The following is a 17,036-nucleotide window of genomic DNA, read 5'->3' as shown; positions in this document are numbered from 1 at the left end:
AAAACTTCTAGAGAGAAAGATGATGACTACAAGATGATGAGCTGGGAAACCAGAATCCAGGGAGAAGGAAAGCAAAGAGAAGCAATTCTTGTTTAGTTCTTCATAAGCCAGAGGCTTTACACATGTTCTCATCACACCTGCTTTTACAAAGGAGGAAACTGGCACTGAGAGAGGTTAAGTAACTAACACAAGGTCACACTGCTAGTAAGTGGCAGAGTTGGGATTTAAACCCAAATCTATATAGTTCTGAAGCTCAAGATCTCTCCACTAAACAATCATGCTACCTGCCCCCTCAGAGTTAGCGAAGGACTCAATAGCATCAGGGGAGGGGCTGGGTGATAGGTTGCTGCTCAGTACCTGGGTCCTGCCTTGAGCAACTTACATATTCCCTCCAGCCTTCTTCTTTTAAAAAAATAATAAATCTTTATTGTTAAGATTATTACAGGTGTTCCTCTTTCCCTCCTCTCCCCCCCCCCCTCCTCCATAGCTTCCCTCCACCTGATTCCCAAGTCCATCCCATCCCTTATCCCCGCCACTGTCTTCATGCATAGGTGTAAGATTTTGGTCCAATCTCTTCCCGCACCCCTTAGGCTCCCTTCCCCCTGAGAGTTGTTAGTTCAATCCCTTTCTATGTCCCTGATTCTATTATAATCACAAGTGCATTGTCTTCTGATGATTTTTTATTCACTTGATTTTTAGATTCACTTGTTGGTAGGTATTCATAATTTTTGTTGTTCATAATTTTTACCTTTAGCTTTTTCTTCTTCCTTCTCTTCTTAAAGAATACCCTTCAGCATTTCATGTAATCCTGGTTTGATGGTGATGAACTCCTTTAACTTTTTCTTGTCTATGAAGCTCTTTAGCTGACCTTCAATTCTGAATGATAGCTTTGCTGGGTAGAGTAATCTTGATTGTAGGTTCTTGTTGTTCATAATTTTGAATATTTCTTGCCACTCCCTTCTGGCCTGCATAGTTTCTGTTGAGAAATCAGCTGACAATTGTATGGGTACTTCCTTGTAGGTAACTAGCTATTTTTCTCTTGCTGCTTGTAAGATTCTCTGTCTTTTGCCGTTGGTACTTTAATTATGTTGTGTCTTGATGTGGTCCTCTTTGGATTCCTCTTGTTTGGGGTTCTGTGCACATCCTGAACTTGTAAGTCTATTTCTTTTACCATGGAAGGGAAAGTTTTCTGTCGTTATTTCTTTCAATAGGCCTTCAATATTCTGCTTGCTCTCCTCTTGCACCCCCAAAATCCAGATGTTGGTACGTACGCTTTAAGCTGTCCTGTAGGCCCCTTACACTATCCTTACACTTTTGGATTATTCTTTCTTTCTGCCCCTCTGGTTGGGTGATTTTTTTTCTTCCTTATATTCCAGATCTTTGGTTTGATTCTCGGGGTACATTGATCTATAGTCAAGTTTCTGTATATTCTTTATTTCAGACATTGTATGCTTAATTTCTGACTGGTCCTCTTCCTTTTTTTTTTTTTTTTTTGTATTCTCATTAAGGTCCTTGAAGGTCTCACAAAGCTTCTTGGAGGTCTCATCAAGTTTCTCAAAGGTTTTTAGAAGATTCTTGAGTAATCTTATAAATGTGATTCTGAACTCTGTGTCGTCTAGTTTACTTTCCTCCATCTCTCCCATTCATGACATGTTTCTGGGTCTCCTCATTTTGGCTGCCTCCCTGTGTTGATGGAGTGGCTTTGTGTGATAAGTGACCTATAAGGGCCAGTAGTTCAGCTTCCCCAATCACCTGAGGTGGTCGCTTTTGGTATATCCCTTTGTGGGCTGAGTGCAAAGTCTTGGTGTAATTAAGCCTTGATTGCTGTTGGTACACTGAGAGGAATTGACCTCCAGGCCAATTGTCTGTGAGGACCCGCTGTGTCTATAAAGGAAGAACTGCTGCACTGGAGACATACTTTGTTTCAGTAAGGCTTTGGTGCTCACTAAGTCCGTCTCCCGAATATGTCACTTATGGGTGTGAGTGGTTGAAATTGACTATTAGGAACTCTGGCTACTAGGAACATCTCCAATGGGATACAGTTCAACTACTATCTGAGGCCACCTGGTAGGAGCTACTGCAAGAACTACAGTTTTCTCCTGTTTGCTTGGGATTTGGCGGTTTTGTTGCTGAAGCTGCAGTTTATATCATTAAGCTGCCACAATACAGGCCATTTATATGCAAAAGCAGCTGTGTGGTACCTGGGCAGGTCTGTAGAATGTGTGGGCGGGGCATCAGGGTGGGGCTTCAGGGCGGGGCGGGGCTTCGGGGGGGGGGGGAGTGGGGGCTCAGGACATTACTAGGTTGGGGTTTGGCTAATAGCGATGACTGCCGACAGCCGTCCCTGCCCTTCCATGTTTCCAAGTCCCCGCGTCTCCAAGTCCCCGCTTCCTTGCAATCCAGCACAGTAAACAATGACTGCTGCATGCATCTCTGCAAGATAGTCACCCTACTTTCGGACCCGATGGCCCACAGACCAGCTTCTCCCCTTAGGCATCTGGGTCCCCCACGTGACCCCAGAAACTGGATTTCAAAGTGATCCAGCGCTTGTTTCCCTTCAGGTTGAAAAAAAAGCCATGATCCCAGTGGCCCTCCACCAGCCCAATTCACGTGCCTCTGTACCTAGGCTCCTCAGCTTTTCAGCGCTTGTGCTCCTTTCTCTTTCAGCCAGCCTTCCCGTGGTTTTGGGTGATAGATATCCTTTATATTAGTTTTAATTTTTAAATTGTTGTGCAAGGCGGCAGACCAGTTATTTACCTACACCGCCACCTTGGTTTCTTCTACCCCTCCAGCCTTCTATGAGCTCTACAAGGGAGAGAGAATGAGCCAAGGCCAAGAGTGCTGATAGCATTGCACTTGTGCGCTTTCAGCATGATGACTGGAGAATAGTGAGCATGTGGTTATTGCTGCCTCAATCATTGTAGAGTTAATCAATTGACAATTTCAACTCCCCAGACAGGACAGACTAGAGCCACAGACAATAAGCTAGCTGAAGTTGCCATTTATTGAGATACATCACAGGCACAGACAGTGAAGGGGGCTGTGGGTAGATTCAGGGAGTGGGTTTGGTGGGAGACTGGGGAGGTTGAAGGGTATTTGGGGACCACTCCTGGCTTCCCTTCCTCCTCCCCTAGCCTGTCCTAAGCTCAGACCAGATGAGCAGAGGTGTGAAAACCAAGATGGCCTGGGAAATTCAGTCTCCTCTCAGTGGTCAAATGGTCACCCCAAATCACCCAAACACATAACTCAAGCTGGTGGCCTTAACCTCCTTTTCTATCCCATCCAGAACAAAGGAGAAACCTGGGTAGAGTTGAGCCCTTCCCAAAATGCAGATCACATGCAGAGTGTGACATGCAAATACACTGAATCTGTGGTCTTTGGGCTGTTCCTAAGGAGGCAGGTGGGGAGAGCAGAGGTGGGTAAGTGGTATGGGGAAACGACTACAGGGCCCAGCTTGCAAGGTTCAGCAGCTAATACCTCCGGCTGGACGTCTTGACTGTGGTGGTCTTCCTCAGGATGGAGGTGCCCCCAGAAACGGGACCTCCCTTGACGGTGCCGTAGCCTATATTGGTGCTGAAACCACCCTTGCTGGCACCTCCACTCCCGCCCAGAGAGATGCCACCCCCAAAGCCGGCTGCACCACCTCCGCACACAGTGGTAGAGTTGCCAGTCATCGCTGCAAAGCAAAGGATTTGGATGAGAAAGGGCAACCATGCTGAGAGAGGGCCAGGGACTTTCAGAAATCAGTGAGGGGCAGGAACAAAATTAGGCAGTGAAGCCATAAGAAATGGATGGAGAGCTGGGGAAGGAAGTTCATTTTCTGGGGACCCATTAAACCTGTCTCCAGTGGCTCAAATGGAGGGGATGTGTGCTTTTGGCCAAGGACAGATTGAGTGGACTGAGCAGAGGACAGGGGCAGGCCTGGGGCAGGGCAGCAAAATACTCACAAATGCTGACAGCACTGGGACATTCTCCAGACATCCTGGAGGAAACAGAAATGCCAGGAAAAGGGTCAGCAGTTCTGGAAGCCTGAGAAAAAGCCCTCTCCTCCCTCTATCTGCCTTTACAGTGATTTGATTCAGGTGGACAACTCTCAGAAACCAAGACCAGGAGACATGAGAAGAGTGTGCATGTGGCCATCTGGACCTGGGACCATTCTGCAGGTGCTAAAGCCAGTATAGCAGAGAAGAAGAGCCCAACAGACCATGCCACCACCTTCTCACCCCTCCCCATGAAGGCCAGGGTCTGAGGGAGTACAGACAAAACCCAAACAGAGCCGCCTAGTTTCTGGCTAAAGTGACTGACTCTACATCTCAGGCCTTCCCCAAAGACAGAGAAAATGGATCTTTTTCAAAGCTTCCACTGATGATAGAATCTAGTGTTGGAAGAAGAGGTCTCACTCCTCTTAGCCTACCAACCACCATAAGGATTACTGAGGGGATGTGCAGCAGAGGCAGCAAATACAGTGGAGTGCCTCCCTCAGGTGATGAGTTGGGAGCTCCCTAGTTCCTCCCTTATCTATCTGCCCCCACCAGAGCCAACTACACAGTCCCCTCAACCCATCCCCCCTGACAAGGCAGGGCTGGGAAGCCCTCAGAATCAGGCAGGAGGGATCACCACCTGCTCTCCTCGCTCTCCAGCAGCTTGCGGTAGGTGGCGATCTCCACGTCCAGGGCAAGCTTGACGTTCATGAGGGCCTGGTAGTCACGCAGCAGCCGGGCTAGGTCTTCCTTGGCCTGATGCAGAGCTGAGTCCAGATCCCCAAGCTTCTTCTGAGCATCCTTTAATGCCAAACCCCCACGCTGCTCTGCATCTGCGATGGCAGTCTGCAGTTGCTGGCACTGCCCGGGGAATAAGAGGTGTTGAGAACTTCCTTCAAGGTTATCATACCCATCTCTCTGCCCTTAAGCCAGGCATCCCCATCCCCTACCTGCTCCCATCACAACCAACTGGAAAAGAATAAAAAATCAAAACTATTCATCTGAAAGAGGAGATGCTATTACACAAATAGGATCATGTAAGACCAGTGGGAAAGTCCCTCTTGCTGCAGCTCAGTCTAGTGCCCCAAAAGAGATAAAATAAATAATACAACTTCACCAATAACCAGATGCTTCACTCTGATCTAGGGATGAGCCCAAACTTTTCAGCCATACCCTAGATGGACTCAACAGTTATGATCTGGACCCTTGAACCCTGGGCCTCTCTGATCTCCTGGAGATGGGGTCAATCTCCTTGGAGGAGGTCATCCCATCTACTCTACCACTAATATGCTGTGACCTTGGATAATCCCTTTCTGCCTTTGGGCCTGTTTCCTCTCTCAGATAATGAGTGTCTTGATCTTGATGGTCCTGCATTTGTGCCCCGTCCACGAGGAGAAGAACAGATCTCACATCTCAGAATGACAGTAAGAAGGCCACTCCACCTCCACCAACAGCTGAGCCAGGCCCTCAGGCCCCCAACCAGAGGTTTACCTGCTTCTTGGCTGCATCTGCCTCACTCTGCAGCCTCTGGACAGTGCGGGTGAGTTCAGCAATTTCATTCTTGGTGTCCCGCAGATTGTCCCCATGCTTCCCAGCCGTCACCTGCAACTCCTCATACTAAAAGCCAAATAAGTGACAGTGAGCTGTCAGATAGCTCCAGACCCGCATGGGTAACCACTGGCCCACCCTCATAGCTGGAGGTGTCTGACCACAGACCTACAAGGAGCCCAGTGGTCCAGGCCTTTCCCAGTGGAGGAAGGTCCAATCCCAGCTCACATATTTAAGCCAGCCATTCTCCTCACCTGGGTCTGGTACCAGGCCTCAGCCTCAGCCCTGCTCCTCTGGGCAATCAGCTCATACTGGGCCTTCACCTCGGCGATGATGCTGTCCAGGTCGAGTTTACGGTTATTGTCCATGGAGAGGATGACATTGGTGTCAGAAACATTGGTCTGCACTTGGCTCAGTTCCTGCAGAAACAAAATTAGCTGCCACCAGGCCCTCAGGAAACAGCCAAAGGATGAAAGACATGGGTCCAGGTGGCATCAGGCCAGGCTACAACTGCAAGAATGGCCTCAGTCTCTCCAGCTGTGAAATGGAGCTCTAATTTTAGTAAACAACATTTATCTTTGTGGATTTGTAGGTTCCCATGAGTGAATGAAGGCGGTCTTGTCAGAACCATGGGACAAAAAGTTCAGGCTTTCCAAAGAAATGGAGCTAATGCAAGTAGAGGGAAAAGAGCCTTATGGATTAAAAGGCATGTGCCTTCTTAGACACCAGGGACCCTGAAGGAAAGAGTGGGTAGAGAGTAAGATGAGGCTAAAGTGATGGCACTGGAGCAGGGCCTGGAACCCAAGGGATGTTCCCAGACCAGAGGGAGGTCATAAGGCTCCTTCCCTGCCCAGTAAGACATTGGTGGTTGCCAGAAATAGGTGGTTGGATCTCCAGATTTCCCTAAGATCTGGCTGTGAAAAACAGATTATAAAGTCCATTACCAAGTGCCACAGTGGCAATCACAGTTGATTTGCCCACGAGGCAAAAAGGAAATGATTTATCTGGCCTTCATTCTTACTCAACCCACACCCTCAAAAGAAGGTGCAGACAGACAATGAGGAACTTTGACAGAAAGTGACACCAGCTTGGTCCCCAGCTCACCTTCCCTGTCCACCTCTTCACCTTATTCTCCAACACACTCAATGCCCTTCCTAGTGGGAAGGCACCACTGAAGATCTAGTCCTGAGACTAGGACTCTGTCTCACAATGACCTGCAACAATGAGACTAGGATTCTCACTCGGTCTGCCTTAATTCGATTATCAATAATTTGTACTGAAATATCATCAAACAACTAAATTGAAAGTTTATCAAGCCTGCAGATAACCCAAAGCTGATGCATCACTAATATATCTAATTGGGCATCTCCAATACATGGAGAGGAAAATCCAGTTTCAATGTGCCCACAATGACCTGCAACAATGGGATAAAACCTCAATAACATTTCACAAGAAAAAGGGGGAATCATTAGCTCTTGCATTCAGTTTCAAAAATTCAGCTTCCCAAATACAAGAAGCTGGAGGACAGTGGTTGCCTGTCTCCCCTGAAAGCATTGATGTGGAAAAAATCCAGGAAGATTTTAAGGGAACAAACATGGTGAGATGGTTTTTTAAATAACACATAAGTTAGTACAATATTAGGTTGCATAAATAGAAGTCTATATCTGTAGCCTCCCTCCCTTCTGTTTTCTGAATTTTGGATTCAGAACCTTCTTTCCTAAATTTCTGCACATACCACAGATTTCAATTCCCTAATCATCCTGATCTCAAAGGATTTGTCATATGAAAAAATGTCACATGGAAGGTAATTAGATATGTGCAGCCATGGGCAGAATCGAGGTTTATCAAGAGCAGAAGCCATGAGAAGACAATTCAAGTCAGCTTTCTAACAAAGTTGTTCTGAAATGGAAATGCCTGGCCCAAAATAAATATATATAGAAGTGGAGTCTACATGATCCCATCAGGGAAATTAGAGAAAGTGCTTTAAAATGAGTGGAAGGCTTACCTTGAGGTCCCTACATAGAGTCTATTATTCTAGAATCAACTCATGTTAAGTTCAACCCTCTCACCCAAGTCTTCAAATTCCCTTTGTTTCCTGGAACCACACCACCCACACCTCATCTCCTGCTCCAATCTGGAATGTCAGTCCCCATCTCAGCTCTGCCAATCTCTGCTCCTCCATCCCTTGCTCTACTACAAATTGGGCAAGAAAGGGGACATAGTATAACACAGTAGCAAGAGTCAGAGTTTGAAGTTAGAGAACTAGATTTTAACTCCAGCACTGCCTCTAACTAGCTATGTGACCATAAGCAAGCTGCTCTGAGCCTCAGTGTCCCTGACTATACAATGGAGACAATAGTACCTACAGAGTTGTTGAGCGCTTAGCCCAGTACCTGGCCCATTTAAGCACTTAATAAATGGAAGCTAGTATTAGTCAAAGGTCCAGGTTTATCTTCTATCAACCAAATGGCACTGGTGAATTCAGATCAGTCCTCTGGAGGGATCCCCCGTGCTGTATGTAACGATTCCTGTCCACTGGCCAGCTCACCATTTCATAGAGAGTATTCAGGAAATCGAGCTCCTCGGTCAAGGTGCCCACTTTGCCGTGTAGATCCATCCGGCCCATGTACGCAGCATCCACATCCTAGGGATGAGGGAGAGAGCAGGCAGATGGCTCAGCCCCCAGACTCAGGCCTCTCTCAGCATCAGCCAGCAGTCTGGCAGCCAAGGGACCACCCTCCCCCACTCCCTGTCACGCTGCTCACCTTCTTGAGCACCACAAACTCGTTCTCGGCAGCAGTGCGCTTGTTGATTTCATCTTCATACCTGTTACACAGACAAGATTCAGTCCAGGCTTACCCATGATGTACCTTTTAAGATACTGGACCCTCTTGGCTTTAAGGAAGCCTTGATGGGTCCCCTACTGGCCAAGAACACCTTTGGGAAGCAGTTCTTCAGCAAACCGGTGAAGAAACGGGATGCAGACTTTATTCCTCCCTGCTTCTGTTGAGGAAATGGCACAGAATTTGTGCAATACTACCCCAGTTAAGAGAAGTCATCTCTTTGTATCAGAGCCCTTAGGAGGCTTTATAGGAACAGGTGGTGATGTGTCAACAGGATGGCATTTCAAACTAACTTCTCTCCAAATGCTTTTGCTGAGACTTTAAGGTTTCCAACAACTCAGGTCAAATTGTTGGAAAAGCCAGGACCGGTTTGGCTCAGTGGATAGAGCGTCAGCCTGCGGACTGAAAGGTCCTGAGTTTGATTCCGGTCAAGGGCATGTACCTTTGTTGCGGGCACATCCCCAGTGGGGGGTGTGCAGGAGGCAGCTGGTCGATGTTTCTCTCTCATCGACGTTTCTAACTCTCTGTCCCTCTCAATTCCTCTCTGTGTAAAATCAATAAAATATATTTTTTTTAAATTATTGGAAAATTTATGAAAAAGTAGGCCTTAAAATTGTAAATATACATATTGACCATTCATAAGATGTGAGCCTTGTCCACGTTGGTGGTATAGTGGTGAGCATAGCTGCCTTCCATAACATGTGAGCCTTATTTAGATCTCGATTCAAACAAACTGTACTTTTAAATACTATTACTGTAATGGGACAATTAGAAAATCAAAATTAACTGACTATTTGATGAAATTGAGGAATAACTGTTTTAAAAGTTTTAGGTGTGATTATGGCATTGTGTTTATGTTTGCTAAGTCCAGTCATGAAGATGAACTATATGAACATATCCAGTAAAAAAAAAAATTGTGAATTAAATTATATGATGGCTGGAATTTGCTTAAAACAATAAAGGAGGAAAGAAAGTAAGTAGGGATATAGATGAAGCAAGATTGGCTGTTGATAATTATTAAAGCTGGGTATTGAGAACATATAAATTCATTACACTATGCTCCCCACCTTATAATAAAGACTTTTCATAATTATTGACAAGTGTGACAATTCTCCAGGAGACTATGGGTCCAGTGTCTGAGCACCAAGGGAAGCAGCTCTGTCTGTGTATCTCCCACGTGGGCCCCAGGATCCTGCAGATGAGATGGTTCTCTCTGCGGAGATTTCCATGTGCCCCCGCCCCTCCCCACATCATCCCAGCCTGCCCAACCCTCCTTACTTGCTCTTGAAGTCCTCGACGAGATCCTGCACGTTCCTGAACTCCAAGTCCAGCCTGCCCCGCTCGTTCAGGAGGTTGTCCAGTTGCCTGCGCAGGCTGCCCAGGTAGGTCTCAAACAGGGGCTCCAGGTTGTTCCTGGTGACGCCCTTGTTCTGGCTCTGCTCCTGTAGCAGCGCCCACTTGGTCTCCAACACCTTATTCTGCTGCTCCAGGAATCGCACCTGAGCCAGAGCAAGAAGAGTGGTGGGCTGGCACCATCCCCTTTCCCCAGGAGGGACTGAGGATGAGGCTCCTCACCACCATCTGTCCACAACCAGGACATCACAGGGGCAGTGCAGGCCAACACCTTGCTGGAGGGAGGAGTTCCTGAGAGAGCGGTCTTTGCTGGAAAAGATGGTCCTGATGACAAGGGCTCTAAAGAGTTAATAAGCATGCAAGCCCCAGCTGAGACATTTACTACTTAGAGACAGTCAAGTCACTCTTCTCTGGGTTTTCCTTCCTCATTTGTCCTGGATAAATTGGATTAGATCAATGTTTTTTTTTTTAACCTAATTCTACATCAAAATCAACTGTTAAAAATACGAGTGTGCCCTAGCTGGTTTGGCTCAGTGGATAGAGTGTCAGCCTGCCGACTGAAGGATCCTGGGTTCAATTCCAGTCAAGGGCACATGCCCAGGTTGTGGGCTTGGTCCCCAGTGCAAGAGGCAGCCAACCGATGATTCTCACTCATCACAGATGTTTCTATCTCTCTCTCTCCCTCTCCCTTCCTCTCTGAAATCAATAAAAAATATTTTTAAATATAAATGCATATATATGTGTGTATATACATATAGACAACTATATATGTATATATTTATGATTATATATACACACACATTAAAAAGGAGAAAAAGCTAATGTGGCAAAAACATTTTAATTGATAAATCTGGCTGAGAGTATAAAAGAATATGTTGTACTCTTCCTGCAACTTTTCTGTAAATTAGACTTTAAAAAAAAATAAATAAATAGCAGTGCCCAGCCCTATCTCTAAAGACTCAGAAGGGGGCTCATGACAAGGGTTTAACAGGCCCCAGGGGAGTTCTCTGCAGAGCTAGTTCTCTGCAGACACCAGACACAAACAACCTCTTGGCCCCCAGCTCTCAGACCATGATTCTGAGAGCCTGAAAGGGATTTCTGCTTCGTTAGCCTCTGGGACAGTCCCATAGAAGAACCAAAAGTCACTAGGGCAGAAGGTGAGGAGGGTGGGTGGAATGGCTTGCTTCACTCTCTGCTCTCCAGTCTCTCCAGGTCCCACGCCCACAGCACCACAGGCCCACAGTCATGTGGCCCGGGAGCACCACACAGCAGGTGCACCTGCCATAAGCAGTAGGAGCCCTTTTAGTGCCAACCTCTACCTCCAGGTACCTGTATGATCCTGGGAAAATTACATGACCTCTCTAAACCTGTTTTCTCTTCTTAAAAATGGACACAATGTCACCTTCTGTGGTTCCTCGTGGGACACTGAGGGTCTCACATGAGAAAGGAACATGAATGTCCTTTGGGAACCCACAAATCGCTGAACCCAGGTACAGTCATCCACCAGGATTTTTCCCATCATGGTCCTGGAGGCTTGGGCTGGAGATGGACACGGCCAGCAAAACAGACCTGGAAATGCCAGCGAACAGGACAAGAGCCTCCCAGTTCACCTGGATGCCAGGGAGGGAATCAGGACACTTCTAACCTGGGACAGATCAAACTCCATGCCCCCAGTCATGGAGTTTGGAGAAGCAAAAGGGGGCTTTCCCCTAGGACAACGCCCTCCCCCATTGTGTCTGACCACATCTTTGTCCTTAGGCCTCCACCAAGACTGAGAGAATAGGGAGCAGATGGGGCTTCTTGGGTAATTTTCACCTGAGCCAATTTCCTAACTGTCAAAAAAAAAAGGTAATAAGGGCCACCTTGCTAAGAGGAGCAATGAGGACAATCCGCTACGTAATTGTGAGCTAAGGCTGCTGTGTCATAGTATTAACTGTGACCGCAGGAAAGGCTGCAGCCATCAGAGTGGGCTTGGCCGATAGGCAGCATGAGTAGACCCGATATTCACTTGAACAATTACAGTAAAAGCCTGAAGATTGTCTCCAGCCATCCAGGTCTGGACATCCCAGGCTCAGGCTAGAAGGACTCCGAAAATCATCCCAACGACCCCACCCAAAGGCACATGGGCTACAGCGGCCTCCATCCAGCCCACCTTTCTGAGAGGCCCTGGCCCTCCTGCAGAACCCTCCCTGCCTCCTTCCCCCTTGGCCTACCTTGTCGATGAAGGAGGCAAACTTGTTGTTGAGGGTCTTGATCTGCTCCCGCTCCTGGGTGCGCACCCGCTGGATCTCCGGGTCAATCTCCACGTTGAGTGGGGTCAGCAGGCTCTGGTTGACGGTGACCTCCTGGATGCCACCAGGAGGACAGACGGGCCCGAATGTCTGCCTTCCAGCCCCAAGGCTCATGAAGGCCCCACCGCCATGGCCAAAGCCGCCTAGGGCCCGCCCTGAGGAGGCCCCTCCAGCCATACTGACGGAGATGCTCTTGCTGCCCCCCAAGTTATAGAGGCTCCGGCTGCCAAAGCCGCCTGTGCTCGGGCCACAGCGGGCCCCACTACCACTGCCACTGCTCCGGGACATGGTGACAGAGCTGAAGCTGGTGTGGGCCCTGGGCCCACCCCCTCCGCTGGCAGAGTTGGAGCTGAAGCCCCCTTTGGTGGTGTACGTCCGCCGTGCCATTGAAGACCTCATGGCTGTCAGAGGGGCTAGAGCACAGGCTGAGAGCTGGGAGGGAGTGTGGTGAGCTGCTGGGCCACTGATGCCTTTTTATCTTTTCCCAACTGGGCCGGCTCCTCACCTCCACAGATGCTCCTGCCCCATTGCCCCAGGAGGAGAGGGAGGGGCCCCGTGGGCTGGGGCGGGAGAGTTCCTTCTCCCCCAGCCGGAAGGAGGGGCTGCTTCCAGTTATCACCGGTGCCCCAGAGCTGAGGTTGAGCAGAGACTGTCTGGGGCAGGATGCCACCCCCTGGGGCTCCCCTGCCTTGGAACGGGATGATAGGGGCTCCCACAGCCACCTCCACCACCGCAGGGTGGCTGGTTTGGTCTCCTCCCACCCAGCCCTGGTGGCCGCTATCAATGGGGCTCTGTTCTGTGGGGTTTATCCCAGGCTCCTGATGTAAGCCAAGGCCCCAGGGCCCAGGCCTTGCAGGTGGTGAATGAAGGCACATTGGGCAATAGGTTGTGGAGAGAGCGCCCAGCCCTGCTGCAGTCCCACCTCCCAGCCCACGGCCTCATTGCCCCCTGGCAGGTCTGGGTGGGGGGCACAGGTGATGGATTGAGCGTGGGACAATCTGTTTCCTTGTCATACACCACAGGCTGGGTGCTGCATGGAGATTCTGTGCTGGGCAAAGTGGTTGGGAGGGCAGGAAGAAGGTTCCTGCCCAACCACAACGCCTGCGCACTTCAGGAAATAGAAAGCCTGGCTCCACAATCAGTGCCCAGAAAGCTGGGAAGGTGAGGGGGCAAAGTGAAACAGTGGACTATCACCCGAGACCCCCCGACCCTCTGCTTTACATCAGAGCCTCCCAGAAGGGTGCAGCCACTCTGCAGGGAGCTGGAGCAGGTGGAGGACACATCCCATCTGGCTGGACATAGGTACAGATCCAAGAAGTCTGTATTCAGCAAAAGCCCCACGAGGTCCATGGAGCACCCCAGCATTCCTATCTTCCCAGTCCAGAAGGAGCCCCATGCTTAATTCAGAAGGAGCCAGGGGGAGGGAGGTCCTCAAATCACTTCACACAGTCCCCTCCTCGTTTCACCAACTCAGGCTACTGGGACCAACAGCCACAGGGAAGCTTGGAAATGTTAGTCAAATGCTAGGACTGAGGGAGTACTGAGGGGTTGACTTTAGAGACTGTCTCTTCTCACCTACTTAAAGGGTGAGGGGGAGGGGCCCAGAAAGGAGAGAGACTTGCCTGAGGGAAAGAGAAAGATTGCACTGGCTGGGCTCCTCACACAGCTGCCAGGGCTAGAGCTGGGACTCTCACCAGTCTGTGTTCCCAGGATCTCAGAGGACATGGGACCACCCCCAAGGGAAGCAGGAGGAGAGCAGGCCACATCTCCCAGTGTCAAGAAGTTGAATATCCTCCCATGAGCAGTAGGACATGGAACACTGACAGATCCAGTCCCTTAATTTTCCTCCCTGCTTGGAGCTAGGGTAATAGGCATATGGGGAAGGAATTGGGGAGGGGAGATGAATCCCCACTGAGCTGTGTGTCCTCTGGCAACTCTCAACCTCTCTGGGCCTCCTTGCCCCTGAGCAGGGCTGTGAGCAGGGCCGACCAGCGAAGTCCTTTCCAAAAGCTCCTGCCTGTGATTGCAGAACCCGGCTGTCATTTCCCTAACCTTTGTCTCCTGCCCCTGAGGCTGTTATCACTTTCTCAGCCTCCCTTATCTCTCCCTAATGGGGGTGTGGGAGGCAAAGACAGTTGTGAGTGGGGCCTCCCTCCCTGGGGAAAGGAGTGATGTCAGCTGTCTGAGTCAGGAGCAGCCCTGGTGGTGGGAGTAGAGTGGGCTGCAAACACACATTCCACCCTGCACAGCCACACATATTTACCTGGTGCTCTGTGCCAGGCTTTGTGTTGGGAGCTGATGACAGACACACAGGCAACCCAGGGCCTGCTCTCGCAGTTACTTCCTGCGTAGCCTCCCTCCTACCCAGCAGGACATCTCACCAGTCCCATCCCAGACAGTGTGGGAGCCACTGTGCCTCCTCCTAGCCTGCCTCTCTGCTTTTGTGCAGGCCACCCAAGCTCACACCTTCTCCGTGGCCCAAGAAGGAGCAGTTTCCTCCCCCTGCTGCCACTCACTCTGAGAGCATCCATCACCTGTCTAGGGCCCCTCCCTGTGACAGGGCAAGAGGCAATGGAATGATGAATGAAGTGGGACAACCGGGCACCCAACATGGGTCAGGCTGGGTGCTGAGCAATAGAAAGGATACAGAGGTGAAGAGAATAGTCTCCGCCCTTGAGGAGCCCCCATACAAAGGTAGAACTTTCTGTGGTTATATAGGCAATCCTTAATTGAGCACACACCTTAGGGCAGACAGGAGCCTATACGCTTTCCATGCAATAACACCTTTCGTCTCCATCCTGAATATGCTTCCTTTGCCTCTTTCCAGATCCACTCACCAATCTCCCTGACCCTGGTAGGCTGCTCACTTGTTCTCTGGCTTCCAGCTGGATTGGCCAAAGGGAGACTCCATGGGGAGGTCTGGGAGGGAGAGAGGACCAGTATTTTCTCCCGCTCCCTCCCTGTTTCTGCACCTGATGTCTCCTTCCACGTGATCTCTCCACAGTTCCCCAACTCTATCACCTAGTTGCTGCTTCTCCCTCCTGTGTCTCCAGCTCTCCACAGGATGTCCACCTAGCCCTGATTTTCCCAGGACCATCTCGCTTTAGCACCGACAGTCCCACATCCCAGAAAACCTCTCGGCCTGGAAAACCAGATGGTAGCCTCCCCAGCTCTGGAGTAGCAATGGCTTCCCAGTGCTGCCAGCCTCTGGCCTCTGCATCCTATGCTTTTTCCCATAGCCACACCCACACCTCTGTAAATAATCCTTTCATTAAAGCCTATTTATCTAAACTATTTTGGGTGAATTTGTTTGCTCTTGGGATCCTGAATGTTACCATCCCCACACGGCCCTGTTAGTATTATTAATGTCTTGTCACAGATGAGGAAACTGAAGGGAGAGGTTAAGTAACTTGGTCAAAGTTCCACCACTAGTAAATGGCAGAGCTGGGATTCAAGCTCCAGAGCCTCACGCTCACCCACTCATGTCTCCCTCACAGAGGGCTGACAAGCCTCTTTCTTGGATACTTTTGATGGAGAGACCCATGGATCTGAAAAAACAGCTGACCTCTCTCTATTAGTCTGGGACCTCTGGCAGGCTGGAGTTGACCCAGGTGGAGAGGGAGAAGATGGGAGGACAGTGCAAGAGCCAACACAACTGCTGAGGTAGCACCTGGCCCTGATGTCCATTCTCCTGGCTTCCTGCAAAAAAGAGGGAAGGAGGAGAAGCTTCCAGTCTCATGCTCAGACAGGCCCATGGGTGGGATAGAGCCAAGAAGTAAGAGGGATGGGCCATAGTTCCAGTCCCAAGTCCCCATAAGAGCCCCAGCACAAGCTGAGCTGCTGAGCTAGGAGAAAAGCCTGACCAGAGGTCCCAGGCTAATGGAGAAGCTGAGTCCTAGACCATAACAGACAGAAACAGAGCCCAGGATAGCAGCCAGGCTGTGCTGGGAACAGGAAGAATCTGGTGGATTCAGACACAGGGAGTCGGGAAGGTTTACAGGGAGAGAAAAATCTGGTTCAAACTTGGGCAAAAGGAGAAACAAGGATGAAGGGGACTGTCCTGAGTCAGAAATGGAGCCTATTCTGGAGGCTTAATCAGGTAACAAGCTACAAGAGATGCTAAAACATCAGTGGAAATGGAGGGTACACCAGGGAGTATACTGAGGGGCTAGAAGGAAGCCTCTGATAAGCTGATTGGGATAAGAAGTGAGATGATCATAGGATATAACATGAACAAGCCTAAATATTTCACGGATTGCCTTCTGTGGAGAATGGGCTGGGCACTGGCACACCTTCTTTTTTGCTGGTTGCACAAGCCTGGAGGCCTAGCTGAATTGCTGGAAGAGTGACAGAGATGATGCACGTTGCCACAGGGGACCTTTGACCCTGCCCTTCAGCCTCTCCTCAAAATGCCCTTGGATCACATACTGAAGGCTGTGGCTCGGCATCACTGCTGAATTATTAACCTGACTGGGGCACCCCTGTCCAGGAGGAGGGCCGGATTAAAGCTCAGAGAAGAAAGGTGAGGGTGAGGTGACAAGACCCAGCCTGGCCACCTTAGATAGAGCTGGAGCCAGGGCATCAGGAGGAAGGGATTAGAAGAAGGGACAAGACACAAAAGGGCCTGACCACCCAGGTTGGTGTCTGGATTAGCCACAGGAGGCTGGCCTCTGGCCCTGGAGCCAAGGGCTCTGAGAAGGAAAACCTGGTTCTCATGGGTGGGAGGGGTTATGCTGGACACATCAGAAGCAGATGTCTTCAGACCCACTAGGAGTGAGGATGGTTTGGTCTTCCTTGCCAGAGTAGCCCCAGTCTTGGAACTGTGGCTCAAGTGTGGTTTGTACCCAATACAATTTGTGGGAGGGAATGGAGAGGTAAAGAAAGGAAGGAAAACTCATCCCCAGAGAGAACTGGGGCTGCTTCATTTCACAGAAAAACTAGAGAACTGGAGGCTCAGAGGCAGATGAGTAGCACAAGGGCAGGTGCCTCTTGGTGAAGCCTCTAGGGTGTGATCAGTGGCC

At 49.7% G+C, this 17,036-nt stretch overlaps 1 protein-coding gene across 1 annotated transcript; it reads right to left on the bottom strand.

Moving 5' to 3' along the window:
* Positions 1–2,988: 2,988 nt before the first annotated feature.
* KRT79 (keratin 79) lies at positions 2,989–12,467 on the bottom strand. Its single transcript, XM_084877446.1, has 9 exons — positions 11,938–12,467; positions 9,650–9,870; positions 8,294–8,354; positions 8,077–8,172; positions 5,783–5,947; positions 5,472–5,597; positions 4,621–4,841; positions 3,948–3,982; positions 2,989–3,676 (listed from the first exon to the last, which is right to left on the bottom strand). The coding sequence occupies exons 1-9, from the start codon at positions 12,412–12,414 to the stop codon at positions 3,471–3,473; spliced, it is 1,608 nt and encodes a 535-aa protein (XP_084733572.1). The 5' UTR covers positions 12,415–12,467; the 3' UTR covers positions 2,989–3,470.
* Between the last annotated feature and the right edge of the window lie 4,569 nt (positions 12,468–17,036).

The sequence above is a fragment of the Pipistrellus hanaki genome, assembly GCF_964339955.1.
Source record: "Pipistrellus hanaki genome assembly, chromosome: 3".
Lineage (NCBI taxonomy): Eukaryota > Metazoa > Chordata > Mammalia > Chiroptera > Vespertilionidae > Pipistrellus > Pipistrellus hanaki.
Note: the sequence above shows the minus strand (reverse complement) of the source record. Positions and strands in the feature narration are given on the sequence as shown.